At 44.7% G+C, this 20,714-nt stretch overlaps 1 protein-coding gene across 1 annotated transcript in view; it reads right to left on the minus strand.

Moving 5' to 3' along the window:
- LOC129128470 (transmembrane protein 132B) overlaps positions 1-20,714 on the minus strand; it is a 228,052-nt gene that overhangs the window by 162,607 nt on the left and 44,731 nt on the right. Inside the window, exon 2 of the mRNA XM_054645799.2 lies at positions 4,494-5,373. Coding sequence (XP_054501774.2) covers positions 4,494-5,373 — 880 coding nt within the window. The remainder of the gene's footprint in view (positions 1-4,493; positions 5,374-20,714) is intronic.

The following is a 20,714-nucleotide window of genomic DNA, read 5'->3' on the forward strand; positions in this document are numbered from 1 at the left end:
GGATCCAAAACCTTCTGTTTTCTTTCCCTTGTTTGCTCTTGGCAGCTATTGGCAGGAGACATCCTCTTAATGATCTTTTTCTGGCCTCCTAGACGACTGCTCAGACTTCTCCAGATCTTTCATTATTAACACAGAAGCCTTGTAAGTCACTTTTAATGGTCTGTGCAATTTTTATTCCTTAGCGGGAGACATCACCTCCTCCATATGGATATATGTTTATTAATATAAATCCTTAGCATCATTTTGCCTAGTGAGACTAATCAGGAAGGGTCTCCTGGTATGTGTAACACCTTGTCCTGGTTCATGCTCAGTCTCTGAGCTGCTGTGTGTGGAGCAGGGCAGGGAGGAATGGAAAATCCTTCTCCTGAGGTTGCCAAGGCACCAAGGGACAGTGATGGCCCTGAGCAGGGTCCTGCCATCCCCTGCAGGCACAGCTCCCATTTCCCTTCCCAGCTGTTCATTACCTCCTTCCTTGCTGTTATCCCGGAATTTCCCCCATCTCCAGCTCCATTCTGAGCAGGCACAAGGAAGGATGGCTCCTTGCTGCTGGGGAGTGTGAGGGATGCCAACAAACCCACGTTTTGTGTGTGACAGTTTGCTGTTAATGCTGGGCTTTCAGGAGCAGCACATCCTCACTAACATGGGGAGACTTGGAGAACAATCCAAAAATCCATTGTTCACTCCTAAAGAGAGTGTCCTCATTTCTTCCCTATAACCAAGGGGCAATTGTCCATTTATGTCATTAAACGTTCTCCTGCTGTACAAATTGACTCCCATTTTTCTTTTGAATTCATCCTCTGAGTCTCAAGATGGAGTTAAATAATAACAAACACCACAGAAGAAATAGAAGCCATTCCCAGTGCTATTAGATGAGATTTCTGTTCTTCCAGTTGAGCAGGAATTGTTTTCTCCTGTCTCTTTTATAACTCCTCCATGTATCAGGAGACTTCTTCTGTTTAGCAATTAGCACTAAAGTTGCTGTTACCCCCTCTGTAGTCACGATTTCCATCTTTTTTCTTCTCATTTACTACATTTCATCTAAGTTTGTTAGTGAAGAAGGAAACAGAGATACTCCAGCACATCAAAGGACAAAAAGTCCTGAAATTTTGTGACACTGAAATATTATGAGTCCTGCTGGAATCTCAAACCTGTCCTTCATTTTTACCCTTTTTTTTTTTTTTTAACAAGGTGGCCCATAAAAGAGTTTAATCATGGCAAACATAGCCCATTTCACCTACCTTTACAGTTAAACTATGCTTAGTGACAAACCACCAAACATAATGGGCAAAATTTATCTTCCCAGATGGTGAATTTTGCAGTACAGGTCAGACCAGCAAGGCCACAAATTAATCTCCAGTGTCATAAGCATTTCATCACACACATGTATAGATCATCTGTCAACAAAGGCACAACACAAGGCACTAAATGCACACTCTGTCCCCAGATTCTGCCCCTTGACACATCTGTGTCCTTCCCTGACACCAAGCCACGCTGGCTGCATCCCAGTAGGAAAATAAACAAATGTATTTTATTTGAAACACAGCACAACTAGAGCTCCAACTCCACCTGAAATTCAAGTTGTTGAATGAAAATAACCCAACCAAGACTTAGCTCAAGCCAAGCAAAACCAGTTTGGAGCGATGGAAGAGCCTGGAAGTGATAGCTGGAGCTCCACAAACAAGCTGCAGTGTCACCCTGCCAGTGACAGGACTGCGAGGATGGGGATCTGACAAGGGGGTGTCTCTCAGCACAGCACATTGCTGAATCAAGGAACTGCTTCCAACTGCTTCTCAGCTCCCAAGCTTGGTTAAGAATCACAGATTTCACCAAAACAAAAAGAGAATCCGTTCCCATATAAGAGTTGAAGTCAGTTCTGCTAGGAAAAATCCAGCATAAAATAAAATACTATGCAACACAGCATGAAATAGTAAAGAGGTGCATAAAATTGAGCATATCTGCTCCTTTGCATCCTGTCAGAGCTCAAGGCTGTGCTGAGAATGACTTGGTTTTGATCTATCCTCTCATATGAGCGAGACCCTGCTACACTTACAACAGATATGATTAAAAACTATCAGTTATATTAGGCAAAAATATATTTCCCAAGGCAAACATTCACTCCAATGTCTTTTTCTCTGGCTATAACACACAGAAATTCTAGGTATATAAAACCTTCTGGGTTTTCACAGACATTAACATTGAGCAGAAAAACAGGGAAAGCTGGTGAGGGAAGCTGCATAAATGAGATGTAGGCACTGTAGTGCTTGTATTTCCCTCAGCATCATTCCCTGCCTTCCACGTGAACTTCAGGTGAAAATCTCTCCATGGACCCAGCACACATCATTCAAAACAATCACAGCAACAGTTGTAGATACCCTTCCCATTCTAAAGGGCAGGTGAGCCACCAGCAGAATTGCATTCTGCCTCTCACTTTCAGCATTCAACTGAAGGGTAAATAAAAATACTTTCAGCTTCTCTGATGAAAAGCACAATGCAAGCAAAGCCAAATAAAAGCCCAGACAGGCTAGACTACAGAGAGCCAGCAGTGAATTTTCCAAGGAAATATTTCTGGGCACGTAAAACATGCTGATTTATTGTACCAGAAACATTTCCTGGAGATCAACAGATTCCATACACTTTTCAGAGAAGGAAATCCCCATGGAAACCTGACTGCCTTCCCAGGAGCACTGAGATGGACGTCCCACATGTTGGGAGAACAGCTGGCAGCTGGAGCCATGCAAACCCCACGGGCTGTGGGACAGGTGAGGTCTCAGCAGCTGCCAGGCTCCTGTGGATCATCCTGGGGCTCCCCAGCCTGGAAGCTGCCTGCTCCCTCAGTTTCTGCTCCCCTGAAAACCCAGCTCAGTCACCTGCTCAGTGCTCCAGGACCTATTTTGCTTTTGAAAAACACCATTTCAAAAGTGTCTCTGCAAGAAGTTTTTGGTTATTTCCTGGCCAGCAGAAATATCAAAACTCTAGCCTTGCACCATTTGTTACGAGGTAAATGCTGTTTTATAAATTCCAGTGGAAAGAAAACACCCTCGTCTTAGGCTGCCTCTAATACCTTGGGAATTTTATCTGTGGTGTGGGGAAGAGAACAAAACCCTGAGAATTAAGAGCTGATGTTAAATCCTTGCAGAGCCTTAGGCAAATTCTATAATCTCTCTGCTATGGCACTGAGGATCAATAGATGCCTGCTGAAACCCGGCTGCTCCGTCAGGCCAGTCCATCCACTGGCAGTGGATGCTGGCCAAATCCATATTTAACAAATTAAAAACACTAAATCCACAAAGAGCATGAATAAGTTGTGTTTAAAGGAAGCCCCTTCCCGATCCAAACCTTTTAAAGTTTGGTTAAACCCCATTGTATTTCTCACACTTTCCCCCCCGTTAGCAGCGCTGTGCTGTGAATCACTTGTCCCTATTCAGGCAGCAATCTGTAAGTTTATTAATATGCATGTGCTATTTCACAAATGCTGAATGATTTGAAAGTGCTGCATAAGGTTTGCTGCCTGTTTTCTCAACATCTGTCCCCAAAGTGCACTTGTGTCACGTTCTGCTCCCATCCTTCTCGGATCAAAAGTCGGAAGGCACGAATCTGCTCTGAGGTTTCCCTGCACGGGCTGCAGCTCCTCCCTTCCAGAGAGCCTCACATCCTTACAGCAGATGACACTTTCCAATTACCTTTTGGTCCTTTTGTTCCCCCAGTTTGGCTCACATTTCTCTCTGAATCTGGTCCCTGTGCAGCTCTGAACCCGGAGTCTGACAGCTAAGGACAGAACAAAAACGCAGCACTAACCCTCGGGGTGGTTTGAAATGCCTGAATTCTCCTATTACAGGCAGATTCACAAGGAAAGGTCAACAGAGAGTCCCCAAACTTAAAACAAAAATAGGCCACGAAACTAGCAGTCAAAAGCTTGAAGAAGCAGGAAGGGCTGATCTTACAGGAAAACTGAAGACAACTTGCAAAGTTTAGCCCCAAATCCTGGCTCTGCCAAAGGATTCCTACACAGGCTGAGCTCATTTCCTCAGCTCTCAGCTCCCCTCTGTACAATGCAGCAAGAGTTCTCACCACATTTGACCTGTGCAGGATGTAGCCCGTGCATTTTGGAAAGATAATGATAATAATGTCAATAAAACAGAGGGAACTTCACCAAAGAAACAGAAAACCCTCCAGCAAACTCTTTAGCAAAACACATTGCAGCAGTTACCCTGGCTGAGAGGCATGACTTACAGAGGCAGAATTATGACTAGAAGCAAACAGAATTAAAACAAAAAATAATCAAGCAAACATTTATAGCCCATACTTTAAAATCAATGCCCATGGTCCAAAAAGTGTCATCCACATAGATAATTCAAGACTATCTATAGTTTTTGCCTGTTGAAGGAGAAATGCAGAAGTTCTCTCAAGAAAACAGTAAATATAACCAAATGTTTACACTCAGCATTGATTTGCCCCTATTTGTTTTGCATACAACACTTAAAAAATTCTCTTACCTTAACACAAACTGGTCTGCTAGTGAGTAATCAGCCAGGAAAACATGGAAGGTCACAATGTCCCCCTCTCTGACTGGGCTGAGTGGTAAGTGAATAAGGATATTTTCATCCACCCTCAGCGAAGATTGCTTTAATCTGTCTTGATTTGGGTAAACAACGATGCTACCAATCCTCTCCATAGCTGACAGAGCTTGGTGCTCATTCTCTTCACCTGCATGGATATTGTTTTCCCATTTTGCATCCTCTGGAGAGCATTCCCCATCCACTGTGTAAATCTTATAGAAGAGCTCCACAGTAATCCCTTCCAGGGAGGCTGTTTCCTCTGGAAGCAGGGGTGGAGGGGAGCTGAACCAGCTGGGAGACAATTCCAGCTCCACAACACATAATCCCAGGTGGCCTGTCAATCTGCAGCTGGCCACCACCTCTCTAGACTCCAGGAAAGCAAACATCTTCACACAAGGCAGCATCTCCTCAGAGTCGTAGTCATCCCAGTCCTTCCCCGCTATATAGAACAAGGTCTGTATTTTGGGTTTGTTGGAATAGATTGAGCTGTTGATTATGTGGGATTTTAATTTCCAATTAAAAGTGAATTTATTTGTGAAACCAAAAGATGCAGAAGTCAGCATGAGGTCCAAGGGAACGGGTTGTTCAACAGAAAAGGGTCCATACGTGGCGTTTAGGACAGGTGGCTGTTTGGCTTTGTAAATAAAGAATGAATCCACCCTAGACTGCAAACTGGAGTTCCTCATGATATCCTGGTTGGCTTCCTTGAGGAAGAAGAAAGTATCAGCATTGGAGATGTGAGGGTTTGCAGGGAGATAGGTTGGCAGGTTGGAGAATCTCTGGATGCTGTCCATGATCCCTCCTCGGCTCTCCACCACTGCAGCCAACGAGAAAAGGAAACAGAAACTCAGATGTTTGCTTAGCATGGATCAGCTTCTGACAAAAGCAATGGATTACAGGAGATCAGTCCTGCAGTTACAGAACAATCTGACACAGGTACCATGGAACAGCACTTGTGTTCAGAGCTCAGCTGGGAGCAGTGCACCCTCCCTTCCCACCTTCCCCAGCCTGGTCTCTGCTGAAATGCCATTCACCAAGGACTGGCTGCCACCAAGAGAGGACTGACTGCCCAGATCCCAAACTAACTTCCAAAACTTTTTCCTGGCAGTCTATTTTTTTGTTTTTCTTTTATCATCAGATCAAACTTTCAGCTTCTCCTCATCCATGTTTCAATGTGCCTAAGAAACTGACATATTGAATATTAGTAGCAGTAAAACAGAACAGTTTAAGCAGTAAAAACGGAACATTTGCTTTAATCTACCATCACTAACACAAAAACAATGGGGGTTGAACATCTGCATCACTCCCAATCCATTCTGCCAGGTCAGCAGCTTGGAAGTTGGTGAGAACCTGATAAAAGCTTCATGTTCTTGAAACCAAAACTTTTCACGATAAAATATGTGGGGTTTGACAGAGGTCTCAGTGGGATGGATTTGCAGGCAAGAGTGAACTTGAGAGAAGGAGAAATCCTTTACACACAGAAGGATCTCAGACACTCAGAAGGACTTTTTGGTTTAATTCCTGAGGAGAATAAAACACATTTGGAAACCACAGAAGTTCCTCTGTAACACAATGGTCAATCCTCCAGCCAGCGCTGAGCGATTTTTCCCAGGAAAGAAAAGATTCCAGAGGGAGGGAGGGATCAAACAGACATCTTTGGTTTGGGCTGATCTCTAATTAATAGTGAGATATATTCAGTCTGGGCTGTGATCCTACCAGAAACAGTGGCTCTTTCAGACTAACAATTGGTACCCAACAAAAAGCCGGTGAATCCGAGCTCCTGGGACTGCTCAGAGGAAACAAACAGAAAGCCAAGGAATTAAAATGCAGCAGTTCCATAATGCACAGAGATAACAAAGGCACAATGACAGAGCCTAAGGTCAAAGCTCCCATTGTCCCTCTGGAACTGAGTGGTGATTTCACTGTTTGTCAGGGCTGGGCAGAGCAGATACACAACACACAAACAATTACACCTGCTCAAGCCAGATGACTCAGATTCCTGCAGCCACGATTTAGCAGAGATAAAACCTTTAATATTTAAGCTATTTTTTTTCAGGTTGTGTATTTTTAAGGCCTACATTTATCAAAGCCAGATTCTAGGGCAAATCCCATCCATTTGACTTTGCTCCACTCTTGTTCTCAGTTGAAATTCTGGTCATTTGTTTTTGATAGTCTGATATTATCTACACTTGTTTAAATGCTTCTCATTTCACCACAATACTTTTGCCTTTACTTTTGCTGTATCTTTACTTGTGTCAAGAAGGTTTTTTCAGCCATTGGAATATTCTTTGTGGGAATGAGTAAACATGAAAAAATATACAAAAGCAGCCAAAAAAAATTCTCAGCAGGAAACACTCTGCCAGCAATCTCCTCTCTCACCACTGCACCTGGGGATCAGGTCAGGGTTTCCTCTCAGCTTCACAGGCAAATGCAAATGTCCCCTGCCTTGCTCTCATCACAAACATCAGCCCAGCTCTGGAACTCACCAGCACAGCCCATGGTGAAATGCAGAAATCCAGATGATGAGACCCTGGCAGTGGCATCACACATGGGACAACCAATTTTCTCATCAGGAAAATTGACCTTGGTCCTTCCCTGCCACATCTTCCATCCCCATGTGGATGATGGGCAGAAATCTGTCCCTCCCCAGGCAGAAAGTCACCAAGGGATGCTTTAGCAGCCCCATTTCTGCTCTGTGGTTTGTTTATAGGGCACTTTGACATGTTCTGCCATTGTGCAACTTCCCAACTCAGGAGCAGAAAGTGAACTTTGATCCTGGGAAAGCTGAGGCAGAAGAGAAGGAAGGGTATTTTTTCTTTGCTATAAATTCAAATGCAGACAGGCCCCTTTTTGGATTAATTGTAAATAAATTGAACTACATTTGAAAGCAATACTTTTGAGAAGTTGCATTTAACATAAAAACTTTACAGCCATACAGATAAGCAGTCAAGCAGATAAGCAAGGAGCCAGAGCAGCAAGAGTGCCCTCTGATTTCTGGAGCAGGAGCTAAATCTCCTCCCAAGGCACACCAGGCTGCAGAGGAGATTTAAACACTGAGGCAGCTACAAACCAGAAACAAGACAAGGCTTAAATGCATTTGTGTTTACATTACAGGACTCCCACACACGCTTTATGCAGATATTTTATCTCTCTCAAGCAGTGATTTACAGGAAGTTTATAAGGGATGTTTTTCCCTTTCCTCCATTTCATTACAGTGGCAACTTCTCAGTGCCTCAGCTCAAAACTGGTGTGAGGACTAGGATATCATCCTGCTGTAACTCAAGCAAAATGAGATACAAATTTTGTCTGAAGGCTTATATGGGAAGCCATAAACATCAGTAGACAGGGCTGGGCTTTGTCCTAGAACCAGCCTGCAACAAAATATGATATCTGAATTTAGCAGCATTTTATGATGCTGTAGGAAGATCTAAAAAGAAATACTTCATAGGATGGCAGGCCAACACCCCACCTTTTTAATTCAGCACATCAGCATCAAGCATCAATCTCCTCTCAGCAACAATCAGAAACCAGCCACATCTGGAGCTTTCTGGTGTGCAATAATGCCATGAAAAAATCACCTGCTCCTTTAATAAGCACTCCAGCAAGATCAAAGAGGGCAGAACATTAGAGCAGAACGTGGCTTAGTTCCAATTAGGTACCAAAAGAGAGCAAGAGCTGAGGAAAAGTAAATGGAGACCAAATGAGTTTCCCCAGAGCCCAGAGCTTTCTCAGACAGAACAATCTGGTTTGCTGAGGCTGCTGGGGCACTGGGGGTGCTGGGGGGAGATGTGTGCAGATAACACACTGGGGGATGTGAATTGAGATATTTAGTTGGAATTCTGGAAAACTTTTCCCTTGTAGCAGATTCTCTGCAGGTGCTTTTCCCCTGCCAAAATACTCACTTGGATTAAGGAACTACTGACCCCTAGAGCAACAGGTCAGCTTTTAAAGCATCATCACTGCAATTTTATGTTAAAATCCTTCCCTCCAGAGCTGGGCAATATCCTCATAGCCCAGCTCACGCTGCAAACTCAGAGTACAGGAAAGAAAAGTCCCTTGTGATGTTTCTGAGGCACAGAGGGAGGAAAGCAGCAGGCAAGGCAATGCTGAGCATCACAGATGCCCCTTCCTGGTCCTTGCTCTGCCCAGCTCAGGCCTCAAACGAAGCTCCTGTTCTGTTACCTTGATCATTTTTTATCTAATCATAAAATTATCCACCATTCTTGGTTTTAATCTCCCTTGACCCTGGGCTGCCACCACAAAAAGCAGCACAGGACTAAAAGAGGAGCAAAGCCACAGCTGCAGGACAGACTGTGCAACAAAAATCTGCCATTCATGGAACTCTAGATTCCATTGAATCTTTATTGAATTTCTTAGATTTCATACTTTTTTAATAGGAAATAAAACAAGTATCCTGCTGGAAGGTAGTGGGGGCAGTGGCAGGTCAGTGTTAGCAACAATGCATCTATTTAATATCTAGTAAGAGGAAAGTCTTTTAAAACCATCATTTTTTAGCTAAAAAGGAAAACAGCTCCTGATGGAACCTAAATCCAAATTTCACATCTAAATATTCTCTCTGCTTTAGCAAACTATTTAACAGGAGCCAAGTCTTCCATAAGCCATCAGTAATTCTGAAGCTGAAGGTGCAAGGAACAACAACTGTTTAAAATTGCAACTCTTTCAATATCCTTTTTCTCTGAAAACAAACAAGAAGCCAAGCCTGCACCTGTGGAAAAACTGTGAAAATGTTAAAATTCATCTTTCCTGCAGCATCATCAGAACTGTAGAGCGAGCTCACACAGACACTCCTCTTTGTAAAAGAGGAATCATTTCAAGTAATGTGGTGCCAGTGAGTGCTATGATGTTATCCATGACTCACAGAGGCAATCAATGGCTTGTCTGTACAGGAGAAAAATCACCAGCCCCTCCCACCAGCCCTCACTGAAACACCATAAAGATCAAACTACACATGTACATTATTCCACTATAAAAATGGCTCTGTTCATAACAATGATTTTGTTCTGGAATTGCAGGCATTAGCCTTGAATGAAAACACACTGTACCCCAGAATAGGGTGTCTACACAAGGAAAGCCAATTTGGAACTCCTAAATTACAGAGAAACAATTCATTCTGGACCAGCTGTGTCGGTCACTTTCTCTCCTATTGCCAGGGATGCTGTTCAGAGACCCCAGCAGGGAGAGTTTGCCCAAGGTGATTTGGCCTGGCCACAGCTGGGAAGGAAAACTCTGACTCCTGGGGCTGGCAGGAGGAAAAGGAGGAGGGTGATTGCTGGGTGCAAGTCTACTACGAGTTCATTCATCACCTGAGCACTGCGAGTGGGCTAAGGCTGGGCTGTGTGAGGATCTGGGGATGGACACCCCCTCCTGCTCTCCCTGACTCACCCAGAATGCAGTGAAGTAGCCAGGAAAGGAGGATGTCACTGTTTACTTCCTGCACTCAGAGCCCATCCTGTGACTCATCTCCTCAGCTTTACATTCACAAGGAAAAGGAGGAGAACCCTCCACAGTTCCCCGAGGGGTAAAATTCTATCACCCAACTGAAGCAGGAAAAATTCCATCACCTTCCATTCACAAACAAGCCTCAGTCCTTTACTGCTGACTTTGTTATCCACTGAACCCCTCTGCACAGAAAAAGAGCCATAATGACAATTAGTGTTTCCAGCTGGAACAGAGCAATTTGAAAATACAAATGATACTGCAAGGAAGAGTTAAGAACTGCTCCCAGTACATTTTTAACATTAAAGTCAGACAAAAAGCTGTCAAGATATAAAAAATAATAGTCTGAGAAAATGTGATAAAATCCCTTAAAGCTTTTCTTATTCTCTCTTCTTCTTATCCTAATTTGATGTAAGGATAGAACTTGATGGAGGACTTGCAACCAATTCACAGTCCTTCCATTCAATCTTGATTACACATTTGTGGAGACAGAGATTTGCTTTGCAAAACACTGCTGGACCAGCAGCTTGTTTGGAAAGACAAGAAAAAAGATGCAATTAAAAAAAAAAATCAACTTAATCCAAACATCTAAAACTGAAGAGAGGTTAATTAACTTTTGTTGGCTTGGGACAATGTCTCACATCCTTATCTCCAAATGTCTGAGTCAAACTTCTGCTGCCCAGACTCCTCTGCAGCTGCACATTGTGGCCCATCTCATGCCAGAAGGGTGTCAGAGCTCAGCCTCACTCCAAGCTCCTTGGAGCAAAGCAGGGAAGGTGCAGAATCCACTGACACCTGCAGGGTGGAGGATCAGCCCTGGAGGAGCCCATTTCACCAGCAGCCCCAGCACTGAACGTGCAGAGCTGGATGAGGCAAGCTCAGGCTCCATGGGCAGAGCAGTCCTGCCACACCACAGCTCCTGCTCCCTCTCACTAAAGCTTCTCCTCCCAACATTGTAGAGGCTCTTATTGCTCCCTCTGAACCTTGGACAGTGGGGTTTAACTAAGGCACCTGGTTTTATGGGCTGGAGTAATAGAGAAACCACATGCCTATGTTTACCCTGCATTCTGCTTCCAAAAAAACTTTAAAGCACATCTCGGGCCTCATAAATCTTTTGTCTACTAAAATACATTTTTAAGTGCAAAATTAAACCATGCATATGAATGGAACCCCTGATCAGGCCACACGTTCAGCCATAAATTTTGTTGTTGTGTTCCAAACAAGGCAAGTGCTTTGGAACACAATAACAGATTAAGTTGGATGGTGAAGTTTCCGAGCTGGTGCTTTCTAGAGTTTTGAGCTTGCCTGCATTTTGCACAGTCACCCATACTGAAAGACATATGTGCAGCAAGGCCACCTACAGATAGTAATAAAACCGTGCTGTCTGAAAGGCTGCCTATAAATCTTATTAAAGTAATCCCTTCCCTGAACCCAGATTATTACATTCACCTTTATGGTAGAATAAAAATTAATTTTCTCAGCTATAATAAGTGTATGATAAGAAGGCATCGCTTGGGACTAAATAAAGATTATAATTAACTCCAACTGAATAAATCTAAATTTAGCTTGGACTAGCAATTTGCTTTCATGCATTTTCCTCTCCAGCTGAGTGAATAGGTACAGAAGGATTAGCATCCCATGCCAGTTCCAGCAGTGCTGCCACAGAAAGGACTGGGACAGAGTGTAATCCAATACCCAAAAGGCCTGAAGATTAATTCAGGGCTTTCTATCAGCAAAAGTTTGGAAAGCTGGAGAAAAACAAAAAGGCTTAAAATTGCCATTAGGCTGCCGAGGAAAACGTGAAGTGTTGGACTCCAGAGGGGATATTTCTCCCTGTGCTCCCCAAATCAGGCCTGGGCAAAGGCAGGAGCTCTGCCCCTGCTGCTGAGAGCACATTTAGGGGAAGCAGTGTCTGTGATTGCTGGATTTTGCTCTCTCCTACAGGCACCTGCCTTTGGGTGCTGCTGGGCAGGTGGCTCTGTGCCCTGACCTGGCACACTCCCTCTCCATCTCCCCTCACCTGCAACACAGGTGACCCTAAAGCAGCTGCAAAACAAGAGACCACAACAGTAAACGAGGACAACCAAGCAAACAAAATAGGGTGAGGTAAATGCATCAGACAAAATAAGCAAAGTTTACCCTGACTTTTTACTTAGCTGAAAATAAAACCCCTTAGAGCAGAGCTATGCCCAGCAGATCAGAGATTTATCCTTTTCCAAGGAAACAAGGCTCCACTTATAAAGGGTTGAGGAACTGCCTTGTTAAGCCACCACCTCATTATTTGTGTTGTCTGGGAAGATGATTGTTACCAGTGTTATTACTGGGAGGGAGGGAGGAGGTCCAGCTTGTTCCTCAGAACAGAGCCTGTATTTATCCTCTCTGTTTATCCTCAGCAGGGCACACGTGCAGCCCCAGCAGGGAGGCTCCTGTGCCACCTCCTTCCTCCTCAGCCCTCCCTGCCAGCCCAGCCCCGAGCTGCAGGACAGAATTTCTCTCTCCAGACCAGCACAGCCCAGGCCACAGGAGCAGACACCAACAAAGCTGCCCTGGCTGCCCACACTCAGAGCAGGGAGGGCGCTGAAGAAAGGAGCCCCCCAGGAGTTTTCTCATTTATTGTGGCTGCTGCAATGGCTCAGGTTGCTCTGCTGGGCTGATCACTGGCCCAAGTTGCCATTTTAGTTTCCATCAGAGCTGTTAATACAGTGGTTAAAAGTCACAGGCTGCTCTTGGCAAGTTTCTCTGCATCTCTTATACATCAGCAACAGGGAGATTGTCCTGCCACTTACAATTGGAGGCATTAGTACAGTGGCTAAAGGTCACAAATTCATCAGCTGAAAGAACTGAAGGGCAGAGCTACTAGTGCAAGTTAACCTGAAGTTTAAAAAACACCTGGTTAACCATGCAGGGGTTTTGTTCTGGTTACCTGGAGAGGAGAAACAGCTGCTAATGCAGCTGCCAGCACTGACAACCCCTGTGCAGCCCCCCTGGCACCTGATAAATAAGGTTTGTCAAGGCCACTGGAGGTTCTCATTACTAAAAAGAAGGTTAGAATAGGGCTTTCTACCATTATCCAAAGAAAACCTCATTTTCCCTCAGAGATATTTCATAAACAACAGAAAATGAATACATGTATGGGAGTGTGTGGTTATATTCTCCAAATAACAGAGAGGCTTCACAAGGCAAACACATTCACTAAAGGCACCAGGTGATTGCAAAAGTAAATCTTTTAAATATATGCTCTAAACCATTAGCTAACTGTGAAATATTTGTATTCTGTGTCAAAGCACCTACACGTCACACAAAGCCAAGAGACTGACAGGAGAAAGGGCAGGATTTATGTTAGCTGGGGTCTATCTGTCATGGAGATAGCAAAGCTGAGAGAAAGTCCTTTTATTAAAATCACTCTCTGGCTGCAGATATTGATCTCAGCAGCCACAGTGAGTCCCCATTTCTCACAAAGTGAATGCCCTCACCCCCAGCAAATGGCACCCCAAAAGGATGGGCAGGGAGCAAGGGGCACTGGTGTAAACAGCACCCCACAACACCATGGCACTGCTGCCTTCCAGGAACCACAAAGTCCCTCTCAACAACTCTTCCCAAATTTTCAGGAAGCCTTTTTTGCTCCCCAAATCATTAAGGCAGGTTGTCATTACTCCCATATTGTGCTCAGCATTAGAACAAAGTGAAGAAACACATTGCTGAATGCATTTCTTGCATTCCCATTTTAAGGAGCAAATGTCATTTCAAAGGGATCCTTCCCTAAATCTGCTCTGGCATTTTCCATTTTCCCTCTCAGCAGTAATTTCTCCCCTGGTTTGGGCTGATCCCTCAGCCTCTGGACACAGAATTTTGGCTGTGCTTCTCTTTACAAACCCCAGCTTGTGACTGTAGTCAGTGGCCTTGAGTATTACACCTAAACCCAAAATGAAGGAAAGGAATTTGAAGTTCTACATTCTACAGACTTCCTACATTCCTGCACCCACGGGTCACACAGGTGTTTCATTTCAGGGCACCTGTGATTCTCCCCATGTAAGCATCTCTCTTTGGAGATATTGGAAAATTCCTTGCATGAGCTTTTTTAAAATTACAGGATATTAAAATGCTGATTGTCCAGAGGCACTGCCAGAAAGCAGGCAGGCTGGTCCAAAGCCTTCCTCCAGAACAATGGGCTTTCACTGCATTCTCCACCCTGTTGATTCAAAGCTCTTGGAGGCAATGAGCTCCGAGCTGATGGGCCCAAGGAGCTGCAGGAAACCACAAAAGCAGCTTACAATAAACCCCCTGTAAAGTTATTAAGAACACAGATCTGTCCTGAATGCAGAGAAAATCCTCTGTCTCACCAGCACACATCCATATCCCACTGGGGCTGTAATCCCAGGAGGAGCCTGTGCCACGCTGGGGACCATGACAAAACAGGACAGAGACACCCAGAGCAAAATCCAGCTGGGGCAGCAGCTCTGAGCTCACAGCCTGAGCACTGGGAGCAATTCCCCTCTCCCTCCCCATTTCTGCTGCATCACTCACTACCCACGCTGGGTTTGGGCACTGTTAGCAGTGTGAATTCCTGCTTAAACCTTTGCACTGTTCAGGGCTGTGGAAAGAAGTCATCTTTCCCTCAGGTGTGTCCCTGCAGAGCTCCAGAGGTGCAGGCAGCTGCCTCCAGCAGGATCTGTGTCCCCAGCCTGCAAACACACACACACAGAGATCATTCCAAGTGTGTGCAGCCTGGCTACAGCAGGGAGTTTCCCCACTGGGAAATTGAAGCACAAGCTACAAAGTTCCAGGACAGAGACCTGTGAGGGCATGCAGCCTTTCAGCTGCTTTCAATGAAAGCTCCACAGCTTTACAGATTCCCCACTATTAGTTCAGAGATGTCTGGACTTTTTTTCTCTGAACCCAGGCTTTAGCCTGCACTTAGCATTGCTCTCAGCAGTAACCAATATTATGCTAAGCAGACTCCCAGAGCAGGCTGTGCTCTCTGACTGCCCCAGGAGCAAGCACACAGGCCAAGTTCTGCAGTTCAGACATCACTGAGTTATCAATTCACGACTGCCTCTCGAGGAACATCACATGAAAACACGAATCCTTCCTTTCTAATGACAGCCTGTTTCTTTTCCCCTGCCCAAAATACCCAGAACAAAAGTTTCTATTTTGTCTCAGATTTCTTTACTTAATTCAACATTTTATTTTTGGAATGACAACAGCCTCAAGCAACTCCATTAATTTGTTACAGAGTGGGAGAGCTTTGCATTCCAAGTGTGATTGCTGACCTGCTCCCCTGCTCCCCTGCTTCTTGAAGCAGCCCTGCCCGAGCACATCCCAGAACCAGAACAAAGCATAATTTCTCATGGTTGAATGCATTATTTTACTTTATGAATACACATTTGACATATTTTACAAATTTACGGCAGCTGCTGTCAGAAAGGACAAAATAACCCTCCCCCAGCAGCACTTTTCTCTTACTGCAGCAATCAAAGGCTGCAGCTTGTCACTCACACGTGGAGAACGGCTCCTTGGGGCCAGCAGAGAGCCTCACCCAGGACTTCTTGGGTGTTTGTTTCTCTCTCTGTTGCCAATTCACAATTTAGAGTTTGATTTTCTAAGCACAATGAAAATTCCCAATAGCTCTGGAGGAGGCAGTTCAAGGAGATCTTGTCAAAATATTTGTGTGTAAAGAGAGTGAAACCTTATTGTGACTTTCATGCTGTGAGGCACCGAGTACAGTTACCTTGCTCACAGACAATTATTAACTTCCAGGCAAAGAATAAAAACTCTTGAGCAAAACCCAAATCTGGATGAGGTCATACTTTCTGTGTGGTTCACTCATGTCAATGTATTAATGCAATAAAAGATAATGAGCATTTAGCTGACAGCATTTTCAAACTCTCCAAGAGTCAAGAGGAGTAAATTAGACCAGATCTGAGATTGCCTGAGAAGGCAAAAAGCTGGATCTAATTCTTTTCTCAATGACAGGGAAATTATAAAATTGAATGAGAGTCACAGGACATCACAATCACAGCATTTGGGTGTGCTGAGAATGCAGCTCACCACAGCTCAGCATCAGCATCTGCCCATTTGAAAATGCCATCATGGGCAGTGACAGGGACAGCAAAAGGGCCCTGCTCACCTTCTGCTTCGTGGCATCACCTCTAAACCTCTGTGTGGAAACATCACTACTGCAGCTCAAGTTTGAGTCAATTCAAGTTCAAGTCAGATCTTATTACATCCAGCACTGCTCACCTACCCAGAGCCTAGAGAATGAAATTCTGCAGAAATTCAGCATCCAGGTCACTTCAGCACTCTGCTTTGTCTGGCATTTATATCTAAAGCCAAGCACATAATTCACACTGCATAATTTATCCATGGGATTTTGCCCATGGAACAGCCAAAGCAGATAACAATTTCTTCATACTTATTTATTTTTTAGAAAATTCAGTCAACTTCTCCTCTGCTTCTGAACTCTGCAAAAAGATTATGAACCTCTGGCTTTACTCTTCCAGAGCTTGAGCTCTCGGCTAGCTGTGATCAGACAGATTAATTCACCTCTTGTTCAGTCTTCTGCCTTTAGCTATTCTTGTTTCCTGAGTGGAGGGAAATGTGTACAAGCACTAAATCTCAAACATGCTATTCTAACATTTGGATTCCATTATCCTAGAGATAACATATAATCCTATAATGATATGTAATAAATTAACATTTAATCTCATATCAGAGAGTTCAAAGGGATCAGAGCCAGCTGGTGCTAAAATAAGCATTTGCTGGAGGCTGCAGGACTGGGAGCTGAGGATGAGATGTAAGATCTGAGCTGCTCTGGTGCTTTGGCTTGGCAAGAGTGGTTGGCAAGAAAAGGATGGAATAAACCCTGGACATGAAGGGAACCATCTCTGAGACCACCCAAGCTGTGCCCATTCCCTGTCAGTGAAGTCCTTGCAGACCTTTCTAGAGCAGGAGAAGAAGATTTCCTCCGAGAGCTGATGAGCAGGAAAGGTGATCATCCCCCAGGGCTGCTCAGGGGATTTCATTCAGAGCCCCACTCATTCCCTGTTTGTCAGGGAAGGTGCCTTGAGATGTGATGAGGCTGGGAACAAGAACCCAAGCTGGGGCTGAGCCCTCTCCAGCTGCAGAGAGCCACAAGAGCCCAATGCTTCCCCCAGCCCTCCCTGGTGCACATGCAGAACTGATGGAGGATGGACAGTTTCAACAAAGAGAAGACAAAAATAATTTTTCCTTCCTTCCCTCTCATGTGCCTTCTACACAGAGCTAATCCACCGAGCACTGCACAATCTTCATTAACAATGACAGCTGTTAATAAAGTTTCATCCATAGAGAGCTCCTCATGAAATGCCCACAGTGAGCCTGGTGTGAGGGATGTGTTTCTCTGGAGACAGGCACAATTAAACACAGCCAGGCACCGACGATTCCCGAGGGCTGCTGACCCAAAAAGGAGCAGAAAGCAGCCCCTGACTGGAGTCCAAGTCCCTCCAGCTTCCCCAAACCCAGATTTCACTGTTAGGGGAAGGAGATAAAGACCTTAATATTTGTTCAAAAAGATATTGACATGAGTGAGGTTCAGCTTTTGTCTCTGAATCCAAAGACACACTTCACTGCTCCATCTCAGACTGGAACACAGTGTAAAAAGGCTCTCAGCCAAGAGAGGCAAGAATCCATCAGACACAACAGTCTTTTTAAAAATCTTGTCAATTGTCTCTGTTAGTTTTTAGTGATCGCACATCAACTTCACTGCCAAATTAACTTAAAAGCAAAGGCAGATTAAAAAAAGGGGAAAAAAAGAAAATTAGACAGGACAGCCAATTAAAAATATACAGTGAGAGGAGTTTCACAACTTGACACTGACCACAGTTCTGTATCTGAAGAAAACTTAATAAATAAAAATAACACAAAAATTTGAAGTGTTACAGAGTTATCTTTGCTTTGGCATTTAACACACATTTCTATTACCCTTTCTCGATTAGCCAAATGAAGATCAATGTATCTATAAAACTCAATGACATGTTAATGCAAACCTTAAAAAAGATAAAATGCCTTTTATCTCAGTCTTAGGAAAACCTAATAAAGAATTAACAGTCCATGAAGCTGTGGAATTTCACTCAAGGCTTTACTTTATGCCAGGACTTCCTACTCCATTATTTTTTAATGGACAGGTTCCCCCAGGCTTTGGGACATGCCAGTACAATTGTACATTGTCATTAAAGTTGGTCCCATATTTTCCTTCAGAGTTTGGATAGGAACTGCACTGTAGTATGTGAACTTAAAATACAAACACCCACAATGGATCAGAAGTGCAAATCTAGAGGGAGTGTTAAATAAATACGGAAAAATTGTAAAAAGTAATGATTTTGGTAATGATCTGACAGTTAATGAATTTATGAGGTAAATCTTCCAGCTGCAGGATGAGCACTTTGGATCAGAGCTCATTTGGAACATCAGCATTTCAAATTTCTATCAGAAGCCACTGCCAGGAATCTACTAACATGACACTAGGTGTTGAATCTTGAAAGGGAGGCAGACAAATATTAGTCTAGGACTTTCTCCAGACTGGTTCTCAGAATTAACAAGGGAGCTGGGATCCATCAAGCCAGACACCCCCTGGCTCAGTGGGAAACTGGTCCCATCCCAGTTCCATCTACACTTATTCCTACTGGCAAACACACAGCAGCAGGATCAGAAATCTCCAGTGCCAGCACTTAAAAGATGCATCAAATCCAACACTTGTGCACACATTTACAAAGCTCCTTGTTCTCCAAAGGGCCTGAACACTCACAGCTCCCACTGAGACTGAAGGAAATGCAGGTGCTTCCCACCTGTGCTAATGGAGGAGGGCTCTGCTTGGAGGCCAAGGAAGGGACCCATTCCTGAGCCACCCACGGGTGAGTGTGAGGCCACAGGGCCCAGAGCAGCAGGGTGCTGGGCACAGGGAATGTGCCAAGAGAGGCACAACACCGAGCCTGAGCTCAGATCCTCTTCAAGGCTGACAGGTTTGGCCTGGTGAATCAGCACAGGGACAAAAGAGACAGCAGGAGGCAGGAAAAACACTGCCAAGGAAAAGCAGGAGGCAGCAGTCCAGGAGAGAGTGATGGGAGAAGCAGTGAGCAAAGAGGAGGTGGCAGGAGCAGAAGTGACTGTACACAGACTGACAACTCACTATTTCCATTTAAAAACCCCAAGCCATCAATGATTGGTCCAAACAGCTAAAAGCCACTTTGAAACCTTTATTTTTCCTCTGGGATGAGGGTGTCTTGCCCTTAACCCAGCTGGGTCAGGTAGAAAAGCTTTCCTGCCTCAGAGGTTGCTCCAGCCCAGCATTCTCCTCCTGGAGCTGCACTATTTGTACCTGGGACCCTCCTCACCTCCCCTGCTTCTCCCCTGTGTTGGGAGAACAGCTGCTTCTCCCAGGCACTCTTAGATCAATTATTCTTGGCTCTTCTGCACAGTGCCTTGATCTGGAAAATTTATTTAGATAACTTCTCAGGCAGCATATTTATCTGCTGGCCTCAACATCTGCCTGAGCATGAAAGTCAACATCTGAGTGATGACAAATGTCAGGCCAGTTCAGTAGAGGCTGTCCTGTGCCAGCCTCACCACCCTTGTTCTGGTAGAGTTGGGTCTCATGGCAAAGAGCCTGAGTGTGTTCCCTCCCTCCTCCTTGAGGAACAAGCTCAGGTCTCAGCCAGAGTGGGAAATCAGGCATGGGACAGGAGGAGAGGGCACCTTGTCCCACCAGGACACGGGGACAAAGCTGTACTCAGCCCTGAGGAACAGCAGCACTGCTCTGTCAGTCAGATGTAGAGAGATGGACCCAATTTGGGACGAGAGGAAAGACCCCAAACACACCAGGAGGGAAACCCACACATCCCCATTTCTGCAGTGCCACCCCAAGCACCAAGGACATTCAGGCTCCCCCACTCTGTCCCAGCACCACATTCCAGCCCAGGGAAGGAGCTGTCCTGTTGGGAGAGGATGGGAACAAGGCTGATGTCTTGGGCCACAGGCATTTCTGCCTCTCTGTGCGTGGATATGGAATAATAGCCCCGGATGCATCTCACGCTGCAAAATCAATCGCTGGCAAAAAAGCTTATTTTGCCATCTTTACTCACCCATCCTCTCATCCACAACAAGTACCCTTGGATCACCAAGGTGGGATGTAAAATTAATCAACAGGAAGGACTGCCTCCCCAAGGCAGCCTATTCCAGATCTATTCCTGGCCAATCTTCAAGCAATGTTCTTCTACTCACACAGAAAATGTGTAAGAACTGCAAATACAAGAAAATACTGCTCTGTGCAGTGGGGTTCAGACCAGTATCCTTTGTTGCCTGATGTGGAAAATTCCACCATCAGACCCCATCTGACAAAAGTCCCTTCCATGAGCCACAACTTTCAAGAATTCTTATAAAAGCCTACTGCAAGCTTGGAAAAACCAAACAAATGGTAGAGAAATAAAGACTTACTTATTAAAAAGCAAAAACTCCTAGCTGTTCCCTTTTAAACACACCTTTAAACCTCACCATCTCTACTGAATTTTGGATGAAACTTAGAGGCAAATATTTGTAGGCAGCCAAGTGTAACAATGACCCTCCCTTTTGATGTCACCCTCCTGGCCCTCAGTGCCAGGCTGGGCAGACAGAAACACGGAGATGGAGGGTGAATTAGCTCAGGAGGGGGAACTTGTCACTCAAAGTTGC

This window comes from Agelaius phoeniceus, chromosome 18 (genome assembly GCF_051311805.1).
Source record: "Agelaius phoeniceus isolate bAgePho1 chromosome 18, bAgePho1.hap1, whole genome shotgun sequence".
NCBI classification, from domain to species: Eukaryota; Metazoa; Chordata; class Aves; order Passeriformes; family Icteridae; genus Agelaius; species Agelaius phoeniceus.